The sequence below is a fragment of the Cryptomeria japonica genome, chromosome 9 (genome assembly GCF_030272615.1).
Source record: "Cryptomeria japonica chromosome 9, Sugi_1.0, whole genome shotgun sequence".
NCBI classification, from domain to species: domain Eukaryota; kingdom Viridiplantae; phylum Streptophyta; class Pinopsida; order Cupressales; family Cupressaceae; genus Cryptomeria; species Cryptomeria japonica.
The window spans coordinates 600,695,253-600,721,783 of NC_081413.1; the positions used below are offsets into that span (position 1 = coordinate 600,695,253).

The following is a 26,531-nucleotide window of genomic DNA, read 5'->3' on the forward strand; positions in this document are numbered from 1 at the left end:
GTCATCATTAGTTTTTGGAGGTGGTCTCTTAGGCTGATCTACACCTTCTTGTAACTGTGTATTGTCCTTATTAGAGGGAGAGGACTTAGATGACACTTTTCTACTAGGGGCAGCGAGTTCTATACTCCATGCTTCTTCTAGGGTGGGAGAATTGAAGGCCCTAACCCACCCTTGCAATGGCTCAACAAGTCCACTAAAAACGACTACAAGTCTCCTTTCCATGATACTAGATACCATCACGGAAAGCCTCTCAAACTCAACAATGTAATTCCCCAAAGAGTTGATCTATTTGGGTTGAGCTAGCTCCTTGGAGTGCAACTATTGGTCCTTATGATCAAACCTCTTGATGAGCTTATTGGTGAACTCATCATATGTGGTGATTGTTTGCCACATACGGGTAAACCTTAAATGCAGAAAGTAAATGCACATAACATAATGGAAATATATTAAATAACCAATCTTTGTATTAATTCAACAGTCCATGTACATCAAGTGCTTATAACATTAAACCTAGATACGACTATCATGATGCCACTTCGAAGGAAAGGTACGCAATATATAATACCCGAAGGGGTGCGACCAACCGTTGCGTCCAACTGCCCTTTGGGACGACTAACTAACTGACTGCCGTAACTCATTATTACCGATGACAATATAAACATAATATGACAACATAACATAATGATTATTCCCGGCAACATCATCCCCCCCAAGAAAAGAAGTCGACTTCGGACGACTTAATACAAAATAGAGATGAACGGCAGGAACTACTGACGCCAGTCGAGCCCGGAACTTATACACTTGCTGCGTCCTCGCCTGGAAAACCCTTTTCTACTACCATTCGATGCTCAAGTGCGGATTTCACCATTATTGCTTCTTTTGACATCACAGTCCTCCTGTGCCTAAACCAAACTTGTCTGCAAAACATGCTTTTCAGTCTCAGCCTCCACCAACTGCTACTCAAATGATGCTGTCTCCCTAGCCAATTTGTCCTCGATAGCCACCCGCGCTGCCCTTGCAGCATCCAACTCCTGGGTATGTTGAGCTAAGTCTCACGCTACTACTGCCTCCAACCTGGTGGTCAGCTCCTCCCGAGCCCTCTGTGCATCCACCAAGGCAACCTCATGTCCAGCCGAGACATACTCCAAGTTCCTCAAGCGTACCATTCCTACCTGGAGGTGGCCACAACCCTCTGGCACAAAGGCTAGGAGACACCTCAAATCCTCCATCACACTCCCCAAAGTTTGATAATTGAACTGAATAACTCCCTGGTACTGTACGACTTCGCGTGTCAGCAATGCCTTCCTTTAGACTCTGTTTGTTCGCAACCTCCAAATCCGTCTCCCTCTACGGCTTATGGCTTCCCCGCCAATGCTTAGCTGCAGGCTTCTTTCTCACAGTACAGGACAACCCAACACTTACCGTGCCTTCTCTGATGCCCTTCACCCAACTCAAAAAGTGTATTGTAGCTCAAAAATAAACTGGGGGCAATGCCCCCAGCGGGGTCTGGGGCAGCGCCCCAGTGGGGTCGAGGGGCAGCGCGTCAATCTAGTCGTCGTCATTTATTTTTATTTTTTTTAATCCACTGTAATGTCCCCGATGGCACCCCAGCCATACAACCTCCCCATACAGTCAACAACAACACTGACACCTCCAATCGTACGGCCACCTTCCCGTGCGGTCAACACCCCTCCACTGTACGGTTATGTGTTTGTTTGTGCGGTGACTTTATGTTCATGGCGCCTTTGTTCCTTGCGGCGCCAATGGTATCCACCGCACAGTGGTCCACCGTAGGTGGTCCCACTGCACGATGGTTCCACTGTTGGTGTTGCCACCGCACGGTGGTTCCACCGTCGGTGTTGCCACTGCACGGTGGTCCCACCGCCGGCAGTCCCACCGCAAGGTGGTTCCACCGTCGGTGTTGCCACCGCACGGTGGTTCCACCGTCGATGTTGCCATCGCACGGCGGTTCCACCATACGATGATTCCATCATGGTTTTCTTTTTCTTTTTTTTTTTAGTGCCGTACGGATCATACGGATTTTTATTTTTATTTATTTTTCTCTAAGTGCCTAGATTCGGCTCGGGTTTTGTGCCTCTGGGATCGCCCTTTTTCGGTTTGCCTCGCCCGAGAGTCTCCCGCTTTGGTCCTGTACCTCTCGAATCGCGTGCCCGGCCTCTCAGGTTCCCTTCCATCCTATCGGGTTCCCCTCCGGATTCTCGGGTCCCCTACGCGCTTCTCGTGGTAGGGTTTCAATTTGGACCGTTGGTGACAAATCTATTTTCAATGGCCATCCGAAGACCTGGAACCACAAATTCTACGGCAACCACGGTCTCCTTCCCGTACATAAGAAGAAGAAGAATAATAATGATTTTGAAGGCTACGGCCTTCCACAGAGGGTTCCAATCATTGCCAATGATCTTGGGATTATCTATGTCATCGAGGTTTGGGGCGTCTCCATTCCAATATTCTCTGTATTCCGGCAGGTACACCTCTTGCTTGCTCTGATTCCTCTACTTCGAGCCTATAGCTCTGGAACATTTCGTAATCCTCCATCTGGCAATGGAAGAGTCCGTTCAATGACCCCGTTTCATCCTCGGAGCACTCCTAGTTTGAGAATCCCTTCGTCGTTGGGCTCCCTGCAGCCCCATCCTTCGTTCCTCAGGTTGCCTTCTCCTTCACTCTCTGATTCCGAAGATGATGCTAGTTCCTCACTAACCAACTGTGTCCCGAGGTCTATGATAAACTTCCTTCCTCCATTCTCCATAGACAGAGTGTTCTTCTTCCAGTTGTGGGTTGCCTTGGCTGCCACCAGCCATCCTCTCCCTAAGATCGCATCATACCCTTTTTTCTTTAGTGGGATTACCACGAAGTCCAGTATGAAGGGTTGCATCCCGATGGTAACTTGCTGGCCCATCAGTGTCTCGATGGGTTTGATTCCATGCTAATCTGCTCCCAGCAGATTGAATGTGGATGGCCACAGGGTGGGCTTCCCCAGCCTCTTCCATGTCTCTTCCGGTAGTACATTCACTCCAGAACCTTTGTCCACAATGGTGTCCTTCAGAATGGTCCCCAGGATACCCATTTCTACCACAGTTGGGTGTCTACCACTGCTCAAGGCTAGTAACATCGGGTCAGTCAAAGGGCTGACGGGAACCTCCACCTATGGTTCACTCAAAGATGCATGTGCAGTGCTTTGCACATTGCTGAGGATGGCAGTCCTCAAATGTGGCATGGAGTCTAGAAGGTCTTTTACCTTTATCGGCACCTCCATTTGTAAGATTTGCCCAATGATATTCTTTTTTGCTTTTAGGCGGGTTGAGGGACTCCTCATCTTTGTGTTCTTCCGTCCTTCTGCTGCCATCTCCCGTTCAATGTTAGCCTTAGCCTCCCGTAGTCTCTCCTTCTCTGTGCCAGGGTCGAGATAGGTTGCCTTTTTCGCCTACGTGCGAGTGATTGCCAGCACTTCTTTGTCTTCGCCCCTCTTCTCAATATTGAGCAGATTCACCCCCTGCTTAGGGCAGTGTGTGTCATCGTGATCACCGGGGCGACACTATCTACACAGGCTCTGAGGGGTTTCAGTATTCTGGCACTCTCAAGCGAAGTGCCCCCATTGGTTGAAGGCCCTACATTGGATCATTGGCCGGCCCTTGGCGTCATACTGGATACGGCTTCCGTTATTGTTATTGTTGTTATTCCTTCCACCGTCACGTCTATTGTCCCGGTAACCTCCAGATGATGCCGTTGTGTTGGTTTGCTGGGCCGTACCCGTTGGTGCGGATGTTGTGGCCTACTCCGTGAACAACACTTGGCTCATTTGCGTACTTCGGGTTTTCATGTTGTATGGGCATTCCTTGATGGAGTGTCCCATCACTTGGCAAATCTCACAAAAGGCCTTCTTTGGGCAAGTGCCTTTTGTGTGGCCTTCTTCCTTACAATCAGTGCACCACACCTCTTCGTTTTTGCTCGTGCTTCCTTTCATGTTCTTAAATTCCTTCAACATACGGTGCATATCCTTTTGAAGAGCTTGCACCTTCTTACTTGATGATTCGTCACTGCTGCTTTCTCCCGAGGACTCCTCTTCTGCAGAGGACTTGTCCTTTTTCTTCCGCGATGTTTTGTCTTCACTTTCCAAATCCATCACGTGGTTGTATGCGTCATCGTATGAAGTGGGCGGTACAATTTTCATCTTTCTCCGCAGGGATGACGGCAACCCTTCCACGAACCATCTCTCCTTTAGTCCGTCAGCCGGCTGGTTCTCCATCTTCCCCAGTAACTCCTTTAACCATCGATTGTATGTTCGCACTGTCTCGTGCTTTCCCTGCTTTGTGCTTAATATCTCCGCCACGATCTCATTATCATCTCGAAGGAGTCGAAACTCCTTCTCGAAAGCTTTCTGTAGGTCATTCCATGTTCCCACCTTTGTTTTATCCACATCAGAGTACCAATCAATGGCTACTCCTCTCAGGGTGGCAGGGAACTGCACCACCCAATCTACTTTGTCAACTACCCCGTTGGTTGACCATATTGTCTCACACGTACGGCAGTGCCATACGAGGTCGTCTTTGCCTTCTCCGTTGAATTTGGGCAACTTTTGTTTGCCTGCCATCGCGCTTCTTACCTTCAGCGCAGCTTGCCCTCCGGAACCTCCAAGGTTCGTACCTCCCGAGATTGGCCCTCCAGGTCCACTACCGTCGCCTTGCCCTTTGGAACCTCCAAGGTTCGTACCTCTCGAGACCGGCCGTCCAGGTCCACTACCACCAGGTACTCTGAAAACTGGTCCACTAGGTCCCACTAGATTGCCTTGACTACCAGGGATGGTTGAGCTTGACCTGAACAGATTGCTTATGCTATCGTGCCCCTATGTCCTCCCGACACCTTCGGCTGCACCAGTATCTCCTACTTCTTTGGTCTCGGTTTCGGTCTCCTTCTCCTTCCTGGTCTCGTCCTCTGAAATGGACAAGTTCTTTAGTAGGTCTCTAGTAGTGTCGATCAGGTTTAGACTTCGCCTTGTTTGTTCCACCAACTCTTCGTGACTTCTTACCCTACGGTGGTATTCTGGCGAACTGTAGAGTTCTCGTTCGGCACCCTCCGTGACTCCTAGGTTCCCTTCGGGCAACCCTACTACAGTGTAGAGAGTGTAATTCTCTCCGTCTATCTCTGCCTCCGCAACCTCCATGACACCTCCTAGGTTCCCTTCGAGCAACCCCTAGGTCGGTCATCCCTCGGCAAGCTGCCTTAGCCTACGCCTTCATTCTATTCGCTGTCTGAGATTCAACGCTCTTTGTGCCACTTCCCATTCGTCACTTTGTATCTTTTTATTTTTTTTCTTATTTAGTATATTTGGCATAAATCACTTCTGTACATAGCAAGCACACACCATGTACACAAAAAAAACTTTTTATTATTTTCCCTTTCGGCCACAATTTATATCAACATTGTGTCGGGATTATTACAGGGTTCAATTTCCCCTTCGCCTCTTGCCATCACGCTCTCATCGGCCGCTGGGTTAATCTCACCGACGGGTAGGCCCATCGTGTCCGTACGCCATCCATTCCTTCCTTGCCCAAGTATGTCTAGGCAACGGCGCCAAATGTTTGCCACATACAGGTAAACCTTAAATGCAGAAAGTAAATGCACATAACATAATGGAAATATATTAAATAACCAGTCTTTGTATTAATTCAACAGTCCATGTACATCAAGTGCTTATAACATTAAACCCAGATACAACTATCATGATGCCACTTCGAAGGAAAGGTACGCAATATATAATACCCGAATGGGTGCGACCAACCGTTGCGTCCAACTGCCCTTCGGGACGACTAACTAACTGACTGCCGTAACTCATTATTACCGACGACAACATAAACATAATATGACAACCACTCATGTGCTATGCCATCAAGGTGTAGTGTGGTGAGCTTAATCGCATCCTCTTCAGACGTAGGCCTCAGTGACAAATAATTCTCTAGCTTTTGGACCCATGATCTCACAATACACCTATCACTACCATCATAATGTTGCAATCAAAGCTTGCTCACAACCTGTTGTAAGTCCCTCTTACCCTATGATGCTTTGTGCTCTATTCTAGCTGTTGTACCTAGTCTCCTCTTCTGATTCAGGAACTGCTCCAATGACATCATTTCCCTGATCTCAAGTGAAAAGGGTCATGTACTTCGCATGGTGGAGCCTAATCTCATCTGCCAATGATCTTCGAGGCTCTAACATTTGCATTGGTGTAACTTGTGGTGTCTCCCTACTTGTAAAAGTAGGCTGTAAGGGTCTCAAAACTGAACTTGTAGATTGGGCATGCTCAACTAGAGTAGTATTCTGACCACCACCTTGAGTCCCACTGGACTCACCATTATGCATGGTGTGTTGAGAGGTATGTTGTGTAGCAATCTGTTGTCTTTTTGTCCCAGCAACTGTGACATCATGTCCATCGTGGTGTCGAATTTATGCTCTACTTGAGAATTCAGGTTAAGGGACCCAAAATACCCTTTGTCCTTCTCATCCATGGCACCCATGATTCTCTCACTGTCACTAGAAAGGGTCCCGTTAATACGAAGAATTTCATAAACCGATTCACTCTCTGGAACCCGTGGTGGTTGTCACTGAGCGTGATGTTCTTCCTTGGTGTAAGTTTGAGACTCTATCCTTGATCAAAAGCCCTTTTTATAGGATGGCAGGAAAAAACTCCACTCTGATACCACTGAAATATCCCACCCCTTTATGGATATTTAGGTTAATGTTTTTCTTCTCTTTTGTGTTTTTACACATTTTTCTGATTTTTTGTGGTTTGATGTTTATGGGAAATAAAGCAGGTAATGGAAATACTTGGAAATTGGAAACTATAAGAAAATACAGCTCTAAAAAAATGGCAGATTGATAACTTTCTTCAAACCCTAGATTTGAAAGCATTTAATTATTTACTAATCACATACCAAAACAGCTACAAGCTGAATGAAGAATTCTGAAAATACTGATTTTAATACACCAAACCCTACGTTGCACAATGCCTGTCTGATAGGTCTTTAATGTCCCTTTAAATTGTTGACAATGTTGTTGTCAGGGGGCGGCTAGAAGAAAGCGTGCTGCAATGGCCTGAGACTACTTCAATATTTGCCCAAATTTGTAGTTCATACTCCCACGTGGGCACTAGGAAAAGGTATGGCCAACCTTGAATGACTACGGCCTGACTCTAGGAAGGTACGACAGCAATATGGGGTTCTCAATCGATCACAATCTGCAATAAGAAACCTTTGCAATCTGCTCTCATAAATAATAGACCAAATCTGATTTTTACCTTCAATTCTAATTTTTTTCAGCACAATTGCAACCTTTGATTGAAGCTGCCTGCAATGATGTCCTTGAGTGATCTTTCACACCTGTAGACATACAAATCTCTGAGAGTTTTCGTTCTCAAAGACTGAAAATCCTCTTGAAACCCTTGTTTCTCATCAAGCACCAAATTTGCACAAGTATTGAATGAATGATCTATTTGCTTTTGTGTTTCAGCTTTATATTCTTCTACTTGGCAAGATTTCCGAAGAGGAGTTAGCCTTTTAATTATTTAAAAACATTTGCCTTTTGTTTATAATTTTATATCGTCGTATTGGGCGCTCAAGTCATATTATAATTGGTTTTAATATTATATTAAATGCCTAGCGTTTAATTGCTCATTATAACACTTCATGTAATTTAATATTATTAAAGCTCGACTTTAGTTTAATATTAGCCAATATAATAAACATCTGATCATTCTGCACTGAGATGTGCTGAAACTGTTAATGCATGGTAGCTTATGCAAGATAAGATATTTCTAACCTTCCTTGCTCTGTTATTTACATGCTTCATGTCTAAACTTATATTGCATATGATTATATTAAATGCTATAAGTTATCGGGTTATTAGCCGATACATACTTGCTTTCGGGTGCATAACTATTGGCACCGATCCACATCTGTTATCTGGCTTAATCATCGGGCATATTTGTTATCGGGCTTAATACATACACTGCTTCATTTGGAATTAACAATGGTTAACAACTGCACCGGTTGGATTACATACATCGTGCATTTTGAATCATCGGTGTTTACATGAACCGATTCATTATCTTGATCAATCATTATATTATATTACAATATGCTATCGAGGTTTTGAATCGATAATCAGCCTTGTGTTAATGGTATAATTACAAAGGCACCAATCAATGGGTGCATTGATCGGTCATGCCTAAACGACATGACCGGTCAATACACCAATTGACCGGTTGCCTAAATGATATATATACCAATTGAATTCATTTGGAGGAGACATAGAAAACATAAAATGATCTCTCTCTTTCAGACCTGCAGATAAAATCAGAATTATTAGACATCAACATAATTCCTCGTATACATTTATAGCATACATAGTTCATAACTTGTTCTTTAATTTGAAATTGAAATAACTTTACATGGTATCAGAGCCAGGTCCAGGCTAGGAGCTCCAAGCACACGAGAGGTGTTGCTTAAGGGGGGGTGTTGGTGTTGGAAATAAGCCACACCCGGACCAACGATGGACTGGTCCAAGAGGGGCCAATAGCTCAGTGGTAGAGCACTCCGGCAGCGTATGGAAGGTCCTAGGTTCGAGTCCTAGCTGGTCCATGTCTCAATAGAAACATTCCAATTGCCTTACTATAAATAGTAAGGTTGGACCTCACAGTGCAAGTGACTTACTATAAATTGTAAGTGTGCTCAAACGGAGCTTGAAGCATCCCCAAAAGGCAAACCTCAAAAAGCTGATGACGCACTGCGAAGGATAACTCAGAAGAATGGCACTTAATGTGCCTACTAATGAAGCCAGAATGGCCTCCAAATTAATATATTAGCCTATGGAGACCCAAGAGATAGGCTAATCCCTGAAAACACTGAAATTAAGGAAGGCGCATAAATGGGGACATTGCAATGAGCATTTTTTTCTTGCTGCAGGGAAAACTACAGCTGCTACACCAACTTCCTGTTTGATGTCTTACAATGAAGTACAAAAAAAAAAAAGATAGCTGAACACTTCATAGCATGTAGCCAGTAAAAGATCAGTTGACACTGATGCTGTATGCCAGCATATTGAGTTCAAAATACCTCTTTCCTGATACAAATGTTATCTAAAATGCATTTTATTTAAAAAGTAGTGTTATGAATTAATGATTCAAGCATTAAAATTTTAAACAGAGCAGAATTTGTTCAGGTCTTCCCATAATTCTTTAATAATTACTTAACATCGTCGTACTTGTTTAAAACTGATGACAGAATCGTGCAATCTATTTTTGACAACTATATGTTTAATAAAAAATCTTAATCCTGGAAATATTTTCATATTTACTGTATTTTATTCTCTTGTCTGTGTTTCGTCAGGTTCTTGAGGCATTAACAAGCAAGAAATGCCAAGAATGCATGTCACTAGAATCCCTTGAGACCCTTGGCGATGCCTTTCTGAAATATGTGTCCAGCCGACATTTATTCACAGCATATGCTCAAAAGCATGAAGGCCAATTGACTTCTAAGAGAAAACGCATTATTTCAAACTATGCTCTTTGCAAGTTTGGTTGTGATCGAAACTTACCGGTACGTTCTGTGTAATCTTCTATTTGTTTTTTTATGAAATTATGGTTATATTTAACCTTTTTAACTTACCATGAATTATAGAATGTTTAAAATATTGCAACAGAATTTACTTAGCAGGGGCATATCAAGTCATCCTCTATTAGGCATAGATTGATTCTTATGATTTTATCATGTCTATTTTCAGATATCGTGAATGCTTGCGAATAATTCTGAAACTATGCGTGAGCAAGAATAAGAGCATAATATATTTGCTATTGAAGAAAATGAATGCCTTCCCTTCCAAAAATGAAGATATCTATCATTCTAAAAACTGTTGAAGTCGCGAATAATACCTAGAATTCCTAATCCAGCTTGATTCTTTTACTTCTAGTACTAAAATTGGAATACCTCTGATTATCGTAGCATTGCATTACACAACAGTGACATGGCATTGCGAATGTGTCAAGTGTTTTTCAGTCATGTCGATTAAAAGCGGAAAATATACGAAAAAATACAGATTTTAAAAATAATATAATCGGCATAAAAATAGTGAAAAATTGGTGTTGATATTTCATCCGCATATAACATGTAGATATCAAAATAAACATAGAACTTGTATTTAACTTAAAAATATGATGAAATTGTTGGTAAACGTGTCACAGATCCCAACGTTCAAACGTTCGGTACCATCAAATTTTCAAACTTGAGCATGAGAATCATATGAACTCGTGGATATGCCACATTAGATTTAGTCAATTACATGTTTTGTTTTCATGGGTATAAAACATGATATTTAAATTATAGGTAATATCGTATAATTTAAATACGGGTATACAGTGGGTTTTATGCAAAAATATTGGGTTTGACCACCATAGCATATAACACATTAGTATTGTTGGTTGAAAATTTTGTACACCTGGGGAATGTGCAAAATTGTGGTTTCAGCTACAATGTGTGAGTATGATACTCTCTTAATTTAGGGAAGGCTCCCCCTATCTACAAACTAAACTAATCTAATATGGGTGAGACAACAGTCTTTCTTCTTCTTTCAAGAAAAACTATACTCTTTTCTCTTCATAGAAAAGTAATAGCAATTGAAAATAAATAACAGTAAATACAGAAATGAGACTTTTTTGTAGGATTTTTGGAACATAAAGGGAAGCAAAGTTTTCATGAAGGCACAAAGACCTCCGTCACTTCCCCGGGACGGGAAAACAAAAAGAAAGCTCAAAGTCTTCAACTATCTATTCTCCTATTAACCTTTTTAGATGATTTTCTACTAACTAAGCACAATATGTAGCAGCTCAAAGTCTAACTACATGATGCACTTCACCTTACATGCACAAATCTTAAAAATAGAAGCAGCATAAAGTCTACAAGCTATCTTCTCACCTTAGCTTTCCACACTAGTTTTAGATATAATAAGCAGCTCAAAGTCTGCAAGATTGAATTTAAATCCCTTTTTCACAATATAACAAAACTCACAATCAACTCCAGAAAATGTCATCACTAACAACTTGAATTGACACAAAATCTCAACACAACTTGCCTCTTTTATTGAAAGCAATCTGATTTACATTTAAGCTCAAATTCTTAGAGTGCACATACAAAATAGTAGAATTTTGTTGCATTGCCAAAAAGATAAAGATTACAATAGACCCCCTCAAGTATTTATAGGAGAGGAGTCATGAGAAAAAGGTGGGAGGATCCCAACTAACTTGAGAAATTCTCTCAACCACCAACACTTATTCAATAACTAACTATGACTTATTCCAACTACAGTCCTAATTGAACACAACTTGTAGTTGCTTTACATGTAATTACAAAAGTGCAAGTGATGAGTTAACTTGCAATTACAAAGTTATTTTTACATGTAACTTGTCAAAACAAAATTACAAATGCATAATTAAAACTATTATATGTGTCCAAAAACACGACTCTAACTGCATCATCCTTTGTATGTGATGATCTTAATGCCGCTTCAGGATGCTAAAACTTGAAGTATTCTGGATCAGTGAAGACATCTTGAACTGAAACAGGAATTTGCATCCTTAATGATTATTGTGTCCTTGGCCAACGAACTTCAACCTTATCTTCTTGCTTGGGGTAGTACTGGCTTTTCAGGAGGGAAAGGGTTGCCTTCCTCTTTTCATGTCATGACCATCTCTATCTTGGAAGCATTCTATGTTCTCAACCATGAATTGTTGTTGTATCTCTTTTTTGTATCATCTTCCAATCTTGAAATCTGCTTGCAAAATAAGGCCCATGCCTTAATTTATTGATTTGGTAGGTCGTGTGTGCAAACTGGACTGGCAAGGGAAGAGATAAATTGATGCAAAAATGGGCTCACAAGTGAATTTCAGGTTTTGGAAGCTGCATTACATGTGTGGGAAAAACAAGAGCATTAACTTGCAATTGTGGAGAACAAAAATGCAACTTCATATGCATAATGAGTAAACATAAGTTTGCATTTGTAATTGGACCTTTAAAACTCATTTTCAAGTGTTTTATGAGTGCATTTTGGACCAATTTCGGGTTCTAGATGGCTAACTGCGGGTAGACTTTAAATGGGGAAAATGAATGAAGGTGTGAAATGAGTGGATGAAATGGTGGGAATGGTATGTACGGATGATGGAAATGAATATGAGTGAAAATGAAAAGATTTTGGGAAGATCATCTTTATGAAAATGGGAAGAACTTTCAACATGTAATCAAGTTTTAAAAACCCGATTTTGAAAGGATGAATATTTTCCAATTTAGAAACTTGGAGTTTCACCAAAAGATGGTTAAGATTTTTCAACCAAAGGGGTAGATCAACTATGTTCATCTTACATGCAATCAGGTTTTTAAATCCCGAATGCAAGTAAAGAGGGAAAATGGGGAAAGACAATGTAATTTGCAAATTGCTTTGCAAACTTGGAACAAAGGGAAAAAATCTCTCACAAAACCAATTTTAGGAAAGAGCAAAACAAAACTAGCAACTATCATGAAGAGAAAGAATCTCTTATAGACAAAAGAAGAAGATTCAAACTGTAGCCACGTTTTTGAAAAAACGCCATATGTATCAAAATGCCCATTAAAAGCATGAAGAATCGGTCAAGTAAAGCACCCAACTCCACGTCTAGGCAAGACAAGCCAAAACGATTTAGGAAAGACAAGATTTGTGGCACTTGAATGAGGCAAATCGTGGCATTTTTCAAAAATGTTTTTGTTGTTAAAACACCATAAAACCAGCGATAATGTCTTCCAAATGGCGTGAAGAGAGTTGGAAAATGCATGAAAATAGAAAGGAATCCAAAACGCCTTCCTCCTCCTAAGAAATATTTCTTCACAAAAATCGGTGGAAATTGTCAACAAAATCCTTCAACAATGTTGGTCAGGTTTTTGGGAAAGAACAACAAGTTTAAAATGCGTGCAATAAAGAAAATCGGGTTTCTTAAACCTTTTTACGTGTTTAAAATGTTCACTTTTCCCCTTGTAAGGCAAAATCGGGTTTTTGAGAGCAAACAACAAGTTTAAAATACTTGTAATAGGGAAATAAAATTCCCATTACAAGTTTTAAACAACTCAACAAAAGACTAGCAAAGGGAAAATAAAATTCCTTTTACAAGTCACAAAAACAACTTAAAAATAAAACTTGTAATAGGGAAATAAAATCCCTATTACAACTTAAAGTGACTTTATAAAATTTGTAATGGAGGAGAAAAACCCCTACCATAACTTAAGTGGAACTTTTTAAAAGAATTATAAGTTTTATTTAAACTTAACAATTTAAAGTTCACTTGTAATATGTGTAAAAAGTTCCTACAATGACTTAAAAGGCCAAAAAGCAACAAGGGGGAAATAAAAAATAAGTTACAAGTTCTAATTTCATAAAGTGCACTCGTAATTAACTAAAAAATTCCCTACAACACTAAAACAAAAGAAAAACATAAAACTTGCAACTTAAAGAAAATTTCCCAACTGCAGTCAAGGAGAAAAAACCCAAAATTGAAGGAAAGACATAGCAAACGAACTCAGAATGCGATGAAATTTGAAACACGGTTTGAGGATGGATTGGGGATTAAGCCAGTCCAGGAGTTAGGCGAAATTTTGCCTTGGGAAGCATGCCTTAGAGTAAAATTTTCATTTTTTGACAAAGATTTTATGTAATGGTCCATCATTTTAGAAAACAAAAATGAGGACAACAAATACCAAATGAAAAAATCTTTAATTTTTTTTTGTTTTGTCTGGTCTTCATTTGGTAATTAATGCTGGTATGCTTATCGATATCGAGGCATACAACTTGCATATGACAATTATTTTTATTTCATATGTTTTAAAATATCTAGTTGACAAAATCAATCATTTTTTTCTATTCATAAATTAAAATAAAAATCACGATAGAAATGATCTGTATTTTTAATTAAATTACTAAATAGTAGAAAAATGTCTTTATCAGGATGATTCTGTTGGCTATATAGATCTTAAATTACTATGTATGAGATTTTCATATTTGTAGCTCAAATTTTTATTTTCAATTGTTTTTATCAACATTTAATATTACTCTTATAAAGGTCAAACACAACAGTTTAAAGTAGATTGTTTTCCATAGTGATTGTTGGAAAAATAAGTGCATGAGGATTGAGAGGTTTGTATGGCACACATTTCATGAATTTGTCTATGTATTATTGAATTATAAAGGTATAAAGTGGTTGTATATTAATTGAAAGTTATTTTTTAGACATAATTAATGTGTTGTGTATTACATCATTAACATAAACAATAAATGCTTCTGTAAAAAGTGTACTCCAATATATCTTGTTTACATTAGAGACAATTCTAATTTTATCCCAAAAAGGATAGAAAAAAGACAAAGGTTTAGTTATTAGATCAATAGATTGTTCTTGAGAAGTAGAATCATATCAATAAATATCATTAATATCAATCAATTGTCAAATGTACTAATGATGAGCCATAGTATGGTTGTTTTGAACATGATAAATGGAGTTCATAATGATGATGAACCTCCATATGCTTCATGTGAGTGTGATGAATGGCTTTTAAATAAATTGAAGACTCCTTGATTGTCATAAAAATGTGGAGTTAATATAATTTGAGAAACTTGTAAATCATTCAAAACTCAACATCACCATACTATTTAACAATTGACATTATAGTAATTTCTTAATATTATGTTTCAAAGAAAGATAAAGCTATAATGTGCTAAAACTTACTCTTAACACAAAACAACTTGAGCTCAAGGAAAATATAAAAATTATTAATTGATCTTAGAGTATCAACTAAACCAACCCAATCATTCTTTTATAGAGAATGCTGAAGTCAAGAGTATTGTTGACGAGTATTGTTGACCTTTCATCACTTGTTTCATTGTTAGTTAATAAAGAAGCTTTGGTTGGATATAAAACCAATTAACTATCAATGAAACAAAGATATGTATGTTTATGTGAATAATATTACCCACCAATTGTTTGTAGAGTGACTTGCCATCAATGTTGAATCATGATAGACCAACAATTTAGCTTGATCTCCATAGATGTAGTGCAAGTGTTATAATCAACCGTACAAAATCATTCCAAAAGTTTTATGGTATACTTGAATTAAGCCATGAAAATGTTTAGGATGACTAAATAGATGCTTTGGCAGTGACCCACCGACACAATTGTGACCCACCCACACAATTTTGTGGAAAACAATAGATTGTAAATATAGGAGTAGCTTTAATTTTAAGAAGGCTTCTTTATAACATGTTAGCATTTTGATTTGGATCTAGATTTTCATTAAATTAATGATGGAAAATTTGTATCAAATAACATGATCAATAAGTTTCGAATTGGAGTTATAACAATTGACTTTATTTGGAGACCATGACATATGCTGGTGGTGTAGGAGAATTGTAGAAACTCTAGTTTGACAACAGAGTGGTGCTTTATCAATTGGGCAATGGACTCAAAGAATCAAACTATTCTTGAATCACTTAAACAATGTACAGTCTACAAACAAAGAAAATGACATTTACATTATCGAAAGGGGAAATATAATACTAACAACATAATCATCATGAGTTGTAAAATGCAATGACATAACCCAGAAATAAAAATGCTCTTTAGAAGGGAGAACGTTGGGAAACAAAATGGGTTATACAAAACAGTTTACAAGCTAGGAAAAGTAGCAACCTCTCCTCATTAGCTGAGATTTTGATCATGATAGTATGTATCTTTAAAATTGTCTCAAGACTTTCTCAAAGAGCTATGGTTCAAGTGGGTTAAAAAATTATGTAGTGAAAAATTTAGCATGATTTTGATTGATAAGCATTGGCTCCAAATGGTCTTCATCCATAAGAACTATCTCTAGTAGGTGAAGCTATTGTGCCTCCTCCCGAAGGTATCTAACAAGATCCAATGACTATTGTTCTAGTATAAGATTAATAACCTCCTCATATCAGATTTGATCTTGTTCACCTTTGTCTTCGACATATGCAACACAATTGCAGGAAGTTTTTCTTTTTGTTTTGGAATTTGCATGCTATTGTGTATTTTGGATCATGAACTCTAAAGAAGCTTGTAGATTTACACTCTAACTCAAAAATGCAATTATAAATAAACACTCCAACAACCATTTCAAAGGATGGGATTGAGAAGGAAGGCAATTGCAGGAAGTTTTTCTTTTTGTTTTGGAATTTGCATGTTATTGTGTATTTTGGATCATGGACTCTAAAGAAGCTTGTAGATTTACACTCTTAATTCAAAAATGCAATTATAAATAAACACTCCAACAACCATTTCAAAGGATGAGATTGAGAAGGAAGGCCTAAGATGAAAATTCCGTCATCAGAGGCAATTGCAGGAGGTTTTTCTTTTTGTTTTGGAATTTGCATGTTATTGTGTATTTTGGATCATGGACTCTAAAGAAGCTTGTAGATTTACACTCTAACTCAAAAATGCAACTATAAATAAACACTCCAACAACCATTTCAAAGGATGGGATTGAGAAGGAAGGCCTAAGATGAAAATTCCGTCATCAGACCTCCACAGAAATAAGTTAGAAGTTGAATTGTCTGGAAAGTCTTCATAGACTTGTAACAAGATCAATCAAGCACTTAAAAAGACAATGAGATCTTACCGAAAATTACCGAAAATTATGAAGTGATAGTCAAAATATCCAGTTATAGAAACAAACTCTAGCCATTGAATTCCAAGTCATGACACCATCAAAATGGAAGACAAGAAATTTTTTGTTGTTGCAGTATTCTTTGTGCATGAAGTAACATAAAGCATTTGAAGAATATTATCTATACACCTCAAAATGTGGCCTCAGTGCAGATCTGCTCTATGAGCCAAATACAAAAACAAATTTAGATCACTAAGTCCTTTTGATCCTTGTACAATTCCCCAAAAATCATGTTGTAATAATTGTTTGTTGTTCAAAAATAATCTGAATTTCTTCACGAGCCTACTCAAGATTGCAAGTCTCAGATTTGTATGGAGAGAATATCTCACAAATCCTCGATTAATCTTCTTCAGGGAATGCAATAATGCTGCTTCATTAATGCCCTAGACTGAAAACTTCATGAAGACACCAGATCAACAGCCAAGGTTAGAACAAAGAGAGCTATCAAGAGACGCTGTGACGGAGAAACATGAGACAAAATCTGTAGTTTCACTTGTTTGATTCGTGTTGTTTCATTTTGTAGTGTCAACCCTGGAAATAGGGATGATTTCTATCTTGTTTATAGTAAATTTGTATCTTTCACACACATATATAAGATCCTCAAAGTATCCCTTTGAAGCCAAGTTGTGGATTACTTCTGAGTGCAAGATTTTAAGCCAATTTTTATATCGAAATTACAGTTGAAACCTTTGTGGTTAGAAGAAGGTAGTTTGTAAAATATCCAACCTTTTCTGGAAGGCACTGGCAGTTTTAAAACTAACAAATGTATCTATAAATTTTTGAGTTATAACTTTCATGTTGAGATGAATGCATTGTGAGTTTAGATTATTGATTTCGAGATTCAGGAAATTCTGTTTTTGCTCTGATTAAGGACTTGATAAATTATGTGGCTATTTAAATGATCTTTTACTACTGTTTTTAATTGGTAGAGGATGCAATATTTTAGAATAGTTTCCAGTCCACTTTTAACTTGTTGGTTGCCTGTGTTATAACTTTTCTAGGGTTATATGCATGATGAACCATTCAATCCAAAAAAATGGATTATACCTGGGGAGCATATACCTTCGTCGCGTCAATTTTGTCAGGACACATCTGATTCAATGAAGAACTTATACGTCAAAGCTTATAGATTGCTAAAGTTAAAGAAAATTGCAGATGTTGTGGAAGCTCTTATTGGTGCCTTTCTTATTTGTGCTGGGGAAATCGGAGCTGTGAATTTCATCAAGTGGATAGGAATGAACATTGATCTTCCATCAAAGATATCCATCACTAATAACCTCGATAAAAGAATTCCAACCAGTGTTAATATTTCACATATGGAGTCATTGTTGCATTATTCTTTTCACAATCGCAATCTATTAGTGGAAGCCATGACGCATGCGTCATATCAAGTTCCGTGGGTTTCTGGCTGCTATCAGGTATATTTTATGTTAAATGCATGATTCTGCTTATGACACAAATCCTTGCTATTTTTGTGTTGCTCCAGCAGAGAATATATGAAGTATATTAATTTCCATGGATGGCCTATTTGGACCAGTGAGGCTTGAAAGTACGTTCAAGTTCAATAACTCTAGGATCCAAAAAGTAACTAAACACTGAACTACTAGCTAGTTTTGTAATTATCATATATTTACTGTCAATCCTAGTGTTTGGAGCAAGACAGTTTTTATGTAGATTGGGATTGAGATGCTAGAATCTTATTTACGGTGTATGACTATTTTCTTTTTAGAGAGAAGTGATTTCTCTGTATTCTGGACTCCACTTGGTGTCTGCTTCCATACATCAAATATTTTAAATTTAATTGTTTAGAGGATCACATTCTTGTATTCAAATGGTATGCTGATAATGTGATTTTGTTTTACAGCGTCTTGAATTCCTTGGAGATGCAGTGCTAGATTATGTTATAACATTATACTTGTACAATAAATACCCAGGATTGACACCTGGAGTTTTGACTGATTTGAAATCTGCTGCTGTTAATAATGATTGTTATGCCCAAGCGGCAGCGAAATGGAACCTGCACCAACATCTTCTTCATGCATCAAATCCTCTTCATAGGCAGATTACAAATTTTGTCCAGCTGATTGGCAGCTCATCAGAATCAACAAGTCACTCCTACGGCTGGTTCACCGGAGAAACAGAAGCTCCAAAGGCATGGTTATCAACCTTCTATCCATGTTCGTACATGCACATATATTTGATTCCAAATTTTTCTACAACTTTATTATAAACTATACATAAGCACTTGTGAAACATATTTTGTGGTTGTTGCTCCTTGCTGCTCTCTGTATTCATTACTAAATACTAGAGTATTTTATCTTCTCTTTTCCTTAATCTCGCTATCTTTTGATGTTCCCTTATTTTGACCTTCGTGCTGGTCTTCCTTTTCATTGATTCCCTCTTTTTTTTTTATTTGTGTTTTTTTCCTCCTTTCTTTTCCTTCACTTCTTCGCTACCTCCTATCTATTTAGTTAGGTCATCATTCCTTTACCTAAACTAAATATATTTTTTCTCTTGTTTGTCCTTTTTACTTGATAATAGATATCTTTTATATCATTTTTATTTAGTATTAATCATTATTTTAATAATTCAATTTAAGATCAATTATTTTCAAACTTCTATTTTAACTAATAAAAATATTTTTTATAATTATTAAATAATCATAATTATATTCATTAATACTTTGATTTTTTTCAAAAAAAATTCATATTATTTAATATTAAAGTCTAATTCTTTATTGTCAAGTTTTTCCCCTACATCTAAATCATCAACCTTCACCTTTTTTTTAAAATAAATCACTGAACGTCATACTATTCCTTAACTGCTACTTTTGATCCCTTAGAATACTTTATCTTATAAAGATTTTATTTTTCACTACACTCTTCCATTCGTTAGCAAGCAAAATGGCATAAAGTATCCTTGAGTTTGCAATTCATTGTTACATGCAAAATCACATTTATTGGAGATAGCGTATTTTGAAAAAGAATTAGCAGGTGCCCTTTTATCTTTTCCGTGATATCAACGTGCTTCTATGTTTTGTATTTGCATTTTAGATTTTGATACTATATCTATTATATTCTTGAATCGTCAAAAGCGAAAATAACAACGTAAAGCGCACGAGTAAAGCACTTGGAATGAGTGCAGGAATTGAAATTTTGACTAATAGTTTGATGAGTAAAATAGAAGTCATACTAATGTAACTTTTACTTTTATAATGTTGAGTATAATTTTATAACAGGTTTTGGGAGACATGATTGAATCGATTGCTGGTGCAATTTTTGTTGACTCGGGATTCAACACAGAAATTGTTTGGACTGCTATGAAGCCTCTGTTAGAACCCATCGTCACCCCAGAGACTTTATGCTACCATCCAGTTCGTGAGTTACAAGAGTTATGCCAAAAGGAAAATTATGAATGGAGCTACAATCGTACTGAAAAGCAAGGGAAATGCTGTGTAGAAGTTCAAGTTAATGTGGGGAATAGTGTATATACTGAAACTTGCGATGCCGCAAATAAAAAAACTGCAAAGAAACTTGCAGCTGAGAAGGTTCTTATACCTCTTAAGGTATCTATTTTTTTCAATTTTTCTTTTCAAACAATTTGATTGTCTTGAATTTAATGTTTTTTTCAGTGATAGTTTGACATATGAATTTACTTACAAAATTTCAACTTGTTAGATCATATAAGATTCTGAATTCGTTGGTTGACAGAAACATTTGAATAATCTCATTATCTCATTAATTATCTTGTATAAGTTTTCATGACTGTTTGAGCTAATATAGACTCTATTCTATCCTTCAGAGATAAGATTTCAAACTTTCCATTGTTTCAATCTTTAACAAGAAGCCGTATTTCGAAATTTATAATCAAACGGTTCATCTTTACATCAATTAGCCAAATTTATAATCAAACGGTTCATCTTTACATCAATTAGCCAGGGAAAAAATTTATCATTTATTTTGTTCTCAAGTTATAAGTGACTAGAATACCTTGTGCTACCAACACGTTTATTAGGAACCTTAAGTACTATAGAAAGATTTAATAAAAAGAAGCATATAATATGAATTAGTTACGCTCGCGTCAATGATTTCATTGATACTTACGCTTTAGTACTTTACTTACGCTTTAGTACTTTAAGTATCAAAAAGATCTTAACGGTGGCATTGTTTTTGATTAAAAAAGGAGTGAGAACGAGGGCACTGACCCTTTGCATAGCAGGGTTGCCTTTCGCATCCTAGTGGCATCAATGACACTGTGCACAGTTACATGTAGTATAAGGATAGTGTTCTTTTCCTAGCTTGTCTTATTCATTTGGATCTTTCTTCTTCCACCAAAATCTGTGGTCTGTTTGGCCTGGATCAAATTAGGTCAAAGCATTGAAATTATGAATACCTGTTGGGTTGGATTGAAACATAAATATATTTTTATATTATAGAAGATTTGAATTCAATACCATCTAAATAAATTTTATCATTAAATCAAATGTCTTTTGACTAAACATAGACCTAAAAATTGTTTCGTGAACTTGTTGCTTTATACCACTCTCTTCCTGTCGTATCCTTCGCTAAGGAAGTTTTTAGCAACTTCCGTCATATCAACTTCACTCCTGTCCTTCATCTTCTATTATCATTGTTGATATCATTTTCTAGCGAATCGCTACCTTTTGTCAATTCTCTTTCTGTTCACTCCATTTTTAGTTCGGTTTGTTTCCAATTTGTCAGCATCAAGTACAATCACCAGATGCATTGTGTACGATTAGTGCAGTCATTGCAGAGTGGAGAGTATTCCATTTGAACTTACACAAATATAGACCTGAATCCTGCACGTTTATTCGCCAATTATTTTTATTTACAGTGTCTTATGACAAAAGTACAAAGTGCAATAATTTTTTTTCTTAGATATTCCATTTTAAATTTATCTGGGATTTCTCATCATTGTGTAGCCATTTTTCTTTTGTATTATCATAAATCAAGGGGATCCGTAAAATACACAGGATCCTCGAAAAGATGTAAGTATCAGAACTGGAACATGTCAAAGTCTCAATGAGGAGATTTTCACTAACAAGCCCGTTCCTTTAGAAAAGCTTTTAGTCCATTTCATGCCTTTTAAGGCTCCCTCATTACACAATTATTATCAACATGAAATCATTACAGCTTAATTTTTAAATTTATTGAATAACTAGAACTCCCACAACAGAAACATAAGAAAAAAATGACTTTACAAACGATGTAACTTAACTGAACTAAAAGATGACCTACATTTTTTACCAACATGTCAGCTGTATTATTTTGTTTAATGATATTAACATGTTTGCAATCAGAATAACCAAACAAATTTATATAATTTGATCGAAATCGGGTATTGTGAATAAATAAGGTGCTAAACTTAAAATATCTCATCTTAATTTTTCTTTTACTTTACTATTTCTATAATAATTATTTATTATGTTGAGTTGTTATATGATTTGTTACTTTTTTTACAGGGCATTTCAAATCAAAGGAGATGAAAGATTAGAGGGTAACAAGCGCTGGTGTGACGAGGATGCTCCATGCAAATTTTATTGATTATACACCTTAATGGGTTCTAGAGATCAAGTGAGTCAAAGGATATAAAAAGTCATAATCGTTTTCATCATATTTTTTGGTGGAATCTTTAACTCTGCATTAAGCTATTTGTTTGATGAACAATTTCCATGGATAGTCATTTCTTCCATGACATTTATTTTTATTTCATATACATTAATATATTATTTTGTGGCATCTCAAAAGAAAGCTAGTAAGGGAGAGAAGGATAGTTACACATTGATATGGAGATTTTAAATCTTAAGTCTTTTGTATTTATTGTATGTAATACTTTATAATGGTCTATTGTGTAACAATTATTAACATTGTGGGCTATTCACAATTCCATACAAATAATTGGTGTTTTCACATTGAATTTTATAGGGATATTACATTTTTATACAATTTCAAATATGTGTATTGTTATCTTTTCAAGGATTAGTTTCAATGAAACGTAGATGTGCAACAATGTAGATGTGGATAATGAATGAATAATAAGTGAAAAAATTGATATGCATGACACATTATATTATATCATTTTTTTAAATTGAAAATATATGAATAATTTTTTTATGAGAATACCAATACACTGATCTATGTTTATAGGATTAGGGTTTTGTATAAAGTCAAATTTTTAGATCATCTAAATTAAATCTAAACAAAATCTATTAAAAAACTTTATGTTTGCTGCAAGCGCACCTTTTTGCTATGGTAAAGAAACATAAATTTGAAGTAGTCAAATAGAATTCTGACAATACAGAATGAACTCGATCTCTAGTCCTTAGTTCAAAATGGATTGAAGGCCTAAACAATTCCACCTCCACACATAAATTTGAAGTAGTCAAGTAGACTTCTAACAATACAGGATTGAAAGCCTAAAAAAATCGACCTCCATTATATTATGGAGGTTTAGTGAACACGATGCCAAAGCCCTATTTAAGAACATACATTATATATCATTATATTATTTAAGAAAACTTAATATATATTATGGAGGTTTAGTGAAAGCAAACACTTGGAAGATCAATTTTGATTTCACACGTCTCCACATTTAGCAGCAGAAGTTGAGCGCGAGCAGCATGTAAGAACATGTGTCAGCAGAAAAGAGGTATTTACATCAAGAACGGCAGAATGAAAACTGTTTCCGCAAGGAGCAACAGCATAAAGTTTATTGTTTTGAATCTCCTCATGAATAACTACGGTAGCTAACAACAAATGTAAGCCTTTAAGTTATATGCTTAGATAACTAAAACCCCCTTGTGAGGCGAGAAGTGAGGCCTATCATCATTCTAGCTGGCAAAGACTATTACGCTGCATGCTAGGTATGGCTCTTCCTTGGAAATCGCTATCCAGTCTTTAAGATACACTAATGTATGATATATGAGAACAATTTATATATGATACATCCTACAAACTGGATAGCCATTTCCCTCTGTTTCTTCTTAAATTGGCAAAGTCTGGTGAGAACTCCACCTGGTTTTCCATCTGGACACAAATAAGGGTGGCCTTACCATTGATAAAACTCCACCTTGCATGATCAGTGTGGCTAAAGTTATACAAAAATCCGCTTCTGGCTTAAGTCATAAGAATCTCCATTTGGTAACATTTGAAAGTTGGCATAGGTAGACGAGATCTTTGCCAAGATTTTAGAAAATGGCAGATGCAAGGAAGACGTGTGCCCTGGCTAGGTCAACTGTTTTAGAATGCGAAGAAAAGTGGCTTATTGTGCCCGGCAATGAAAAGTGGGCCAAGTTAAAGCATAGTCTCTACTTAGAGCATTTTATAAGGAATATCTACATAAATTTAAAAAGATTAATTTAATTAGTTAATTTACATTATTTAGGTTGAAATGTTAGATTTATTTTCTATCACAAAGATTTTTAAAATTTCAATAAATATTTGTTAATTTTTATTTTAAAAAAAATTTTAGTGTTAATTTATTTATTTTTATTTTCTGTTTTATAATATCAAAAAAATTTAATAAATATGAGAGAATACTTTTAGAGGTAAAAAATCTTAGTTAAAAGTTTATATTTTCTAATATAGGAAATTTGATTTTAATTTGTTATATTGATGGGAGGAAAATGTTTATTTACATTTTTTAATTTAAAATTATTTGTTTTGATTTTTTAAATAATTTTAATTTATCAAAATATATAAATGAAAGTAAATGATTGTCAAAGAAGTGTTGATAGATGTCAATATTAAACAGTTAATTTTTTAAATAATTTTGAAGAAAATATTATTTCTTACCATAATAACTATGTATCACAATGATAAGAAAGTGTCTTTTTAAGAGTGGCAAGTCATTGACAAATAAAACAATTAATTTACTATTACATTATTGAATTTAGACATAATATTATAATTTGTTGAGGTCCAACTAAAAAATGTGGATATACACCTTGACTAAGATCTCAAATAGAACACGTTTCAATTTAATGAGCTTGGGAGTTCTATTATAAGAAATCAAGAGAGAAAATTAGGAATGGAGACATTTATTTTACACATTTTAGAGTAAGGTATATTCTTTTCTTTTTTTCATAGTGCTTGGAATATAACTTGCACATATTGAAAACATGCACACATAGGTAATTATAAATAAATAATTGCTACTTATTCTCACTCGTATTCTACTCCATGTTACATTTAATTACTTAATTGACTCATCCAAGATAATCTCAATCAATCAATAAATTCAATCTTCAAAAGAAAGAATTTGAGAAAATCAATTTTAAAATAAATCATACATGCAAATTTCAAGTTTCAAAAATAAATCAAATTAATCTTGAATACTTATTACGTCATTCAATTGGTAGGCATTCAGTCGTTTGAAATTTTTTTTTTCAGGTTTTTTAAAGAAATGATTGTGGTGAGGGGCCCAACACGATAGACACAAGTATGTCCATTTTGAGAAGGCAAGTGTATGAGTTCTAGTTGTAGGAAAGCTATTACCGCCCTCCCAAAAAATGGATGGAATGGGAGGAAAACATGTGTTTTGATTGTTACTATACTAGGCCCAACATTACTTTGGCTACTTTGAGTTTGTTGTTAATTGGCATGGGTACCTCACTTGGTGTTGGTTTGCTTGTGGTGTGGAGTTTATCCACAATTTATGAAATTGGGTTTAGTTTTGTATGTGTGGTTATGAACTTTGGGGAATGACATGTCTTATTAGTTTGGATATGTGTATATTTTTAAATATAAAATAATAAATATATAATATAAGTCAATGGGTCCTTGGTCTACTAGTGAAGTTGAATGGCTCCAAATGAGCCCACCAAGGATCTTATGAGGTCAAGATTGTGCCCCGAGTGAATTTGACGGAATGGATACCCCTCAATCCTTAGCTATTAGTTGAAGAGGATTCAACCTATTGGATTGTGATCTTGTATTAGGTAGTAAAAACTACTCTATGAAGGTTCTTGTTGGAGGAGGTTTCAACCTATTGCCTTGTACCCTCGTATCAATTGGCAAAAACTACTCTATGAAGGCCCTCATTGGGCGTGTGTGTGTGTGTGTGTGTGTGCGCACGTGTGCGTGTGCATGTGCATGTGCATGTGCATGTGCGTGTGCGTGTGCGTGTGTGTGCATGTGCGTGTGCGTGTGTGTGTGTGTGCGCACGCATGTGTGTGAAGGTTCTCGTTCGATGAGGTTTCAATCTATTGCCTTGTACCCTCGTATCAGTTGACAAAAAATACTTTGTGAAAGTCCTCATTGGGCTTGTGTATGTGTGTGTGAAGGTTCTTGTTGGAGGAGGTTTCAACCTATTGCCTTGTACCCTCGTATCAGTTGGCAAAAACTACTCTGTGAAGGCCCTCACTAGGCTTGTGTGTGTGTGTGTGTTTTTTCAACCTATTGCCTTGTACCCTCGTATCAGTTGGCAAAAACTACTCTGTGAAGGCCCTCACTGGGCTTGTGTCTTTGTCTGTGTCTATATATATAGTTATATTGTATTATTATTATATAGTTAAAGTGGAATAATAAAATAAAATAAAAAGTGTTTCAAGAAGGATATTTCCCAAGTGCATTTTATATAGATTATTTTTAAGATACATATGCTAGTGTATTTTTCTTTTAAAAAATCATGACATCTAAAATGAGATATCAAGTTAGGATAAATTAGAACCCAACACATAGAAAATCCTTTTAATCAAAATGCAATCCATTTTGAATTATGCAACTCAGAAGTAGAAACAAAACTTTCCTCAAA

The 26,531-nt window shown here is 36.5% G+C and overlaps 1 protein-coding gene across 2 annotated transcripts in view; it reads left to right on the plus strand.

The window, feature by feature from the left end:
• The window catches only part of LOC131074510 (endoribonuclease Dicer homolog 2), a 305,149-nt gene extending 282,462 nt beyond the window's left edge, over window positions 1-22,687 (plus strand). For both annotated transcript variants that reach the window (XM_058011146.2, XM_058011144.2), the window contains exons 19-23: window positions 9,399-9,608; window positions 17,759-18,175; window positions 18,622-18,909; window positions 19,996-20,322; window positions 22,240-22,687. In XM_058011146.2, the coding sequence (XP_057867129.2) occupies window positions 9,399-9,608; window positions 17,759-18,175; window positions 18,622-18,909; window positions 19,996-20,322; window positions 22,240-22,263 (1,266 nt within the window). In that variant the 3' untranslated portion in view covers window positions 22,264-22,687. The remainder of the gene's footprint in view (window positions 1-9,398; window positions 9,609-17,758; window positions 18,176-18,621; window positions 18,910-19,995; window positions 20,323-22,239) is intronic.
• The last annotated feature ends 3,844 nt before the right edge of the window (window positions 22,688-26,531 follow it).